Source organism: Clupea harengus, chromosome 17 (genome assembly GCF_900700415.2).
Source record: "Clupea harengus chromosome 17, Ch_v2.0.2, whole genome shotgun sequence".
NCBI classification, from domain to species: Eukaryota; Metazoa; Chordata; class Actinopteri; order Clupeiformes; family Clupeidae; genus Clupea; species Clupea harengus.
In genome coordinates, this window is record NC_045168.1 from 5,744,222 (window position 1) to 5,751,721 (window position 7,500).

At 47.1% G+C, this 7,500-nt stretch overlaps 1 protein-coding gene across 1 annotated transcript in view; it reads right to left on the reverse strand.

Annotated features, from left to right (window-relative positions):
- Positions 1-7,500, reverse strand: part of LOC105890193 (death-associated protein) — a 17,617-nt gene that overhangs the window by 4,689 nt on the left and 5,428 nt on the right. The window contains exon 3 of the mRNA XM_012816166.3: positions 1,827-1,869. Coding sequence (XP_012671620.1) covers positions 1,827-1,869 — 43 coding nt within the window. The remainder of the gene's footprint in view (positions 1-1,826; positions 1,870-7,500) is intronic.

Sequence of the window (7,500 nt, forward strand, 5' to 3'; positions counted from 1 at the left end):
ACACACACACACACACACACACACACACACACACACACACACACACACAGCAAAGACTTCCCAGCCTGGGGCAGACATTTCTTTTACTGCAGCTTGTATTGATGTGTGGATAGCGAGGCATTTGGCTGGGCTTCCTCTGCTGTGATAACACACTGCTGGATATATGGCAGGAATACCACAAAGCTCACATTTTACTATCAGGCTGACGCCATCTTTCTCTCCATTTCTCTTCTCGTTGCTCTCTCTCTCTCCAATCTATCTCTCTTCATTGAACACACTCATGGTTGGATGACTCAGCTCAATGTAACCTTCTCAAGGTCGCTCAGACAGAAACATTTCAGAGAAATAAAGAGAAAAACCTCTCTGTGTTTAGTGTTGAGTTTAGTAGAGCCTACGCTCCTGCAGTCACCTCTCCCTCCCTCCCTCCCTCTCTCTATATCTACCTCTCCCTCTCCCTACCTCTCCCCCGCTCTCTCTCCCCTCCTCTCCCTACCTCCTCTCTCTCACCTCCTTTCCCTCTCTCTCCCCTGCTCCCTCTCCAGTGCGTTCTCCTCTCTCTCCCCCGCTTGCTCGTTCCCTCTCCCTCTCTCTCTCTGCTCAAAAGAGCCTGCCTTCATATTCTGGCATACAATATTCAACAGCATCGATCCTTTCTCTCATCTCTTTTTCTCCTCCTTTGATCCCTTTGTCTTTTTTCCACCTGAGTTATCGCACAGCTGATCTGAGAGCAGGTCGGGGACCCGTGTCGCTTCAGGGATCCTGTCCCCGAGGGAATGAGGCTTCGCTTCACTTTGCTCTTTTCACTCAGGCTGGGAGCTGGGCGACCCTTCATCCTCTCCACTGGGAGTAGGGGCTGAACAGAACCACCACCACCTTTACTTCCTAAAGCTGAGGCTGGGAGCTGGACGACCCTTCATCCTCTCCACTGGGAGTAGGGGCCGAACAGAACCACCACCACCACCACCACCACCTTTACTTCCTAAAGCTGAGACAGGGAGCTGGGCAACTTTTCACTGTTTCCCATTGCTCTTTTCTTTAAACCTACTACGTTCTCATTATGGTTGGTACTGTGACATACTCTGAGTATATCATATAAACACTAGCTTTGGCATCACTGTACCCCTGCTAATAAAATAACTTTGAATAGAATTAAACTGAATTGAACTGAAATTATTTGAATTAAACTGAATTGAACTAAACTGAATTGAACTGAACTAAACTGAATTGAACTGAATTGAACTGAATTGAACTGAATTGAACTGAATTGAACTTAATTGAACTTAATTGAACTAAACTGAATTGAACTGAATTGAACTAAACTGAATTGAACTGAATTGAACTAAACTGAATTAAACTGAACTGAATTGCGGGACCGCAGAGAGAAACATCACTACCTCGTCTCCGACTGAGACGGAGCAGTTGAGTTGAGAGGGCTGAGGCAATCATGGGATTGAGCCAACAGCTGGAGGGAAGATATTTCACTGTGGCCTGGAGCCCTATAAACATCACGTGAAAACACAGTGATAAAAACTGATGACCTAAAAGACTGGGACCTTGTGGTCTGAAGGGGCAAAGCTGTATTTATTGATCGAAGCAGAGGTGAGCTTCAGCAACCAATGAGTGCTTTCCTCCTCATGTTCATGTTTTGGTCATAGACTCACAGCAGGCTGGGGTAATAAATATGACAAATTAAAATAACAAGTATGGAACAACTCACACTCACAGCAGAAAGTAATAGTGCAGAGGCCACCAAACAGCATGCATGGCCTGACAGCCAAATTAGCAAATCTTGAGCTTGGGGGGGGGGGGGGGGGAGTGTGTCTTACCTTGGCAACTACTCCTGAGATGACAACCGTTGGCTTTGGTGGACTGCAGGAAGGAGAGAGAGAGAAAAAGAAGAAGAAGAAGAAGAAGAAGAAACAGAGAGGTATACCATTAATACATGATGTTTGGACATATATCAGGGCAATGTGTTCCTCTTCCACAGTGACTGAATTAGTGTAAATGTCATTCAACACACATACACACATAAAAACAAACAAACAAACAAACAAGCAGACGTTTTCTTACTCTAGGCTTTAAACAGTGGTGGATTTCAGTGGGAGTAATGATCTGATTTTCACAGACCTACAACACAACAACAGTACTGTTCGACAAGCTGCTTTCCCCCATAATATATACAGAGTAGACTGCAATTATGTCCTGAAACTCCTGAATGAGAGCACAGAGGTTTCAAAGCACGTCTGTCGAGCACACTGGCATCTCCGCCTGATGAAAAATTCATATGTACTGTGTAAGTTAGGGGCCAGGTATCACTGCGCCCCCCCGCCCCCGCACCCCCTTAAACAAACCCAGGAAGTGTAAACTCAGGACAGGAACAAGGGAGGTAGGCAGAGGAAAGACACCCCCGGCGATTCTTTGATATAATTGCAGTCAGGAAGGCTCTGAGAGATTCGGAGAAGCCTGAGGAAGTGTGTGAGTGTTTGTGTGAGTGAGTGTGAGTGTGTATGAGTGAGTGTGAGTGTGTGTAAGTATGTGTGTGAGTGTGTGTGGGTGCCTGTGAGAGAGGGAACAAACGTCCCAACACTCCTGTGGCTGCCTCAGCTCTAACCGCTACAGAGAGCAAAAAACACACACCACAGCAGAGGGGGGGACAACACACACATATAAACACAAACACACACATACATACATACACACAGTTAAGGAAGGAAAAGGAATTGAGAAGGAGCCACACACACACACACACACAACCCCATTACCCACCAGGCAGCCCAAATCTAGCGGCCCATCTTGGTGAAAGGAGAGGACACAAACTAGGACACACAGAAATGGGCTGGGGACACAAATGCTCCATATGGATTCAGGGATGTTGACAGTAACGGAGGGCCAACCCTGCTGCTGGTCTCTGCCTGACAGCTTTGCTCTGCACTACGGCCTTAAACAACAAGTGAAGTGAATGGACGTGGTGCTAATAACCCATTCCCACTCGCACAGGAAGCCATTTCATTGTTGCCATTATGCTGTAATGGCGTCGTGTGGGAATGGGAATAAAATGGTACGAACCGTTAATCTACCCGCTGGCAACCTAGTAACATTAACAATGATCTTCTGCCACGGCTCCAGTGGGAATGTGAAACGCAACATTCCAGTCTTCGAGAAGGGCGAGGGCGAGGGTGAGGGTGAGGGCGAGGGGGGACTTCTCCCCCTTCATTCATCAGAGTGAGCCCTTGTCCTATTATTATCAACAAGTGATTGTGATCACTTTCAACTGGTGAACTGACTGTGACTAATTAGACTTTGCTTCTGGCTATGCAGCAAACCGTGCTGCCTGGTTGCTATGGTTGCCTAGTTGCTATGCTAGCTATGCTAATTAGCTAAGTCAACTTTAATGGTTTAAATGGCCATTTGCATGAAATAATATATATTTATCTATCTGATGTTGCAGTCTCCTCAATTAAACTTCTTAACACACTCTAGCAACTGCCAACTGTTAAGATAGCTCCCTGTTAGAGGTAGATAGCTAGGATAGGATTAACTGGCATGAGACTACTGAGGTTTGCGCTCCGTAGTATTCCGTTATACAGTCAGGTAGGAATACACGGCACCCATGACTTTCATAGGACAGGAAGACTGAGTTGGAATGAAAAATTGCTATCTATTCTGTGTTGTGTTTATCTGATATATTAACGGGTTTCCTGTGCGAAAGGTGCTTAAAAGCCACTGGCCAGGGAGAGAGCTCTCAGGGCCGGCGTTCTGACAAAGGTCAAGAAATCACGTCAAGATGGCTGCCAGAGCGCGGCGTGAAACCTTAATCAAACATTTCACACCACCGGCTGAGAGGGGAAGCTCTCGCCATCCATCAGCGCAAATGGGATTGAAGGCGATTTGCATGCGCAGTGGTAAATAACATTATGTTTAGACAGCATGCTAATGACGGCAGGCCAGCGCCCTGAGCTAAAGGTATCAGTAATGGATTCTGCTGGCAAAAATGTCAGCCTATCCATCAAACGGCTGCTGATAGTGGAATTATAGGGAGTAATTGCTTTAATTTCAAAAACTAGATTGACAAGGAATCCCATTTGCGGACGCGAAACAAGGCAATTGTGAGACATGATAAGGGAGAAAGGGTAGGAGTGAGGTAACGGAGGTCATTCATTGATACAAAAATATATCATGTTTGGAGACGGTGTCTGCTTGTATCTATACAAATTGGTTTGGTGAGAGCTAGAGTGGGTTTAGTGTGGGAGCAGGGTTGGAGTTCAGTCAGGGAGGGGGAGAGAGCATGTCAAGGCTGAGACAAATGTCCCACCAGGTGCCCCAGGCTCTCGAAGCAGGGTACAAAGTGGCCTGCAAAAAAAGAAAAAAGAAACACACACACACACACACACACACACACACACACACATCCATGGGGACGTCATGTTGCTTTCTGCCACCCGCGTTTTTCAGAGCGATATTTGCCTGCAGGCAGCTGGCCCTGTCAAGCTCAGAAATGACTCTCATCTATTTCCAAAAGAAAACGCTCCTTGAAGCGACGGCACAGCCTCGGAGGCTGGCGGGTCAAGAGTGATAATTGACCTTGACAAGAGAAATGAGGCTCCACTCAGCGGAGGCCAGCTCTACTGTTTGTCTAACAGGAGAAAAGTTCTTGAACTGGAATCTATTCTTTACTGAGAGGCCATTTTAGTTAGCGAATGAAACCAGCAACAGAATTGGGACAAGATACTAAATGTATCTTGCTTTAATCTTGCATTTTTTTCATTTTATAAACTTGTATGAAAAACAATCTACTGGGTTGAAAATAATGTCAAAAAAACAATAACAATGTGAACCCAGTCTTTTTTTTAAATGCTGCATTTAATCTTCTCCTTTACTACCTCAAGAAGGTACAATTACTTAGACAGCTAGGCAGTCATTTTCACCCATCTCTGTAAAAATAGTACACAAAATAATAACCTGTTTGCTACAGCTAAACATTAGGTTGAGGACAAACTACAATATTCCCTGAGCAGCATCCACGCTGTTATTTGATCTCCCAGACAACGGAAACATGACAAGGTCAGTTTGCTGGTGGGGTGTTGAGGCGGTCCTGGTAGTGTCAGGCCTTTTTGGCAGGCTAGCCTGTACCGACGCGAGGCAAGGCCGTGCCAGAGATAGCTGGGAGAGCCTTGGCAGGGCGGATAATCCCCGCGAGGAACCGCCGAGTGCCACTCTCACTGATGGAAACCGCCTCGCAGTGCAGTCGAGGCTTTTTAATGAGAGCGCTGGGTAATCTTGGATTAAACGCCTTTTCTTTTTTTCCACCATCCTGTTTGCAAAGCAAATCTCAAAGAGGTTGCCCCCTGTCCCCTGAGACACAAATATTAAATGGGTTTCATCTGGGTAGTGCCATCCTGATCTCTTGTGTTCTGTCTCAATGTGCCAGAGTGAGGTCACACTTCAGACACAGGCAAACCCATCACAACGCTGCCGCCAGCCCCTAAGATGCCCTCATCTCTCTCTCTCTCTCTCTCTCTCTCTCTCTCTCTCTCTCTCTCTCTCTCTCTCTCTCTCTCTCTCTCTCTCTTTTTCCTTGTCCCTCCATCCCTTCCTCCCTGTCCTCTCACGCTCTTCTGCAGGGGGTCAAGTAAGGGTGAGTATGCAGTCAATCAAGCCCCTGAGATCCCTACAATAACACAGCATGATTTCATATTTCCTCAATGTTACCAGTTCAGCAAGGTAGAGCAATGTAGCACAGCAACTCATTAAAGATTCACAGGCTTCTGTGTGGGTAATACAAATAAGCCTGGTGGAAAACCAGAATATAGAGGCTAAAGCATAAACATCTCAGTACAAAAAAAGATGTATGGTATGTTTAGTTCAAACTGACAGATACACCACTAGCGAGATTTGCCAGGACTGCAGTACTGCTGGATGCCTGCAGAGGGCAGTAGCGAGCCTGTGAACAGGCAGGCTGACACGCATGCATGCACACACACACACACACACACACACACACACACACACACACACACACACAGAGAGAGAGAGAGAGAGAGAGAGAGAGAGAGAGAGAGACAGACAGACAGAGCGAGAGAGAGAGAGAGAGAGAGAGAGCCTGCTGAAGGATATTACCATGAGTCACTCCTGACTCCTGGGTAAAGAAAAGTAGCATTTTCAAATGTGGCGAATAAAGCCTAACACCCAAATCAAAGTGGCTGCTTTGCGGCTAGACAGTGCAGCCTGAGCTCTGCTGTGAGGCGCTACGCCACAGGTCCCAGCAGCTCAGCCTGTTTGTGACGGCGGGGTCGGAGGAGCCGGGTACACGCATGGCTCTGAATGAGAGGTCTGTGCCCCAGGCTCCGAGGCAGTCATTAACAGTCTCTCAGCACCACGAGGATAGGGAGCGAGATGGAAGGACTGAAGAGAGGAGAGGAGAAGAGACGAGAGGAGAGGAGACGAGAGGTGGGGGGTGGTAGTTTCGAACGCATACCCATGCACCCCTTGGGTAGAGCTGAGGGGAGCAACATGATTGAGGGCAATTAACAAAGCAGCACTGACGTTCTCTGGCTGCCATCTGTTGCCATGGAAACTGCTCAGCGTTGTTTTTTATTTAGGGATGGAGAGGTGGGGGGGGGAGGGAGAGGGAAATGCAAGGAGAGAAAGATAGAGTGAAAGAGAGATAGTGTGAGAGAGAGAGAGATGAAGGGGGAGAGAGTGAGCGAGAGAAAGATGCAGGGAGGAAGAGGGAAAGGAGAGAGAGAGAGAGAGCGAGAGAGCGAGAGAGAGAGAGAGAGAGAGAGAGAGAGAGAGAGAGACAAAGGCTGCAAAGTGCAACTTTGGGGAAAGCACAAATAATCCAACACCACTCTTATTCACATCTCCGAGACGCATCCGCTCCAAGCCCAACTGGATCCCACCGGAGCAGAAGCAAAGGCTGGAACAGAGACGGTCCTGATCCTGCAGGACCTGTGCCACAACTGGGCCAAATCTGTTCTGGAATCAGCCATTATATCTGTGCCACAGCAACAACAACTAATAACAACAACAACAACAACAACAACAATAGGCACAGAGGAAAACGGCAGTACAAGCAGCTCAACAACTGGTCTATAGTTGTTCTGGAATCAACTGTAATATCTGGGTGTGGTTCACTTCAGGGGGAGCAGGATTTGTGCAGGTGCCAGGCCAGGCAATAAAGACGTCACAAACGCTCCACAGACTTTGTTGTATGCCAAGGTGAGAAACCGGCTTTGACAAGTCTTGACAAATTACAATGTGTTTCACACAGAGGTAATATGCCTTTTTGATTGACAGGTGAAAAGAGGCTTGTGCTAATGAATGAAGCTTGACACAGTGCGGGGAGCTGCCAACGGCCCCAAAAAAATCACGCATACATTTTGAAGAATTCTCACGCATTCTTAAATTATGCAGTCCTCTCCCCTTGGCGCTTGACAGTCTGAGAATAAAACAGCAAAACAACTCAATGCAGCCCACTGTTAGTCCGTTTGTTCTCCT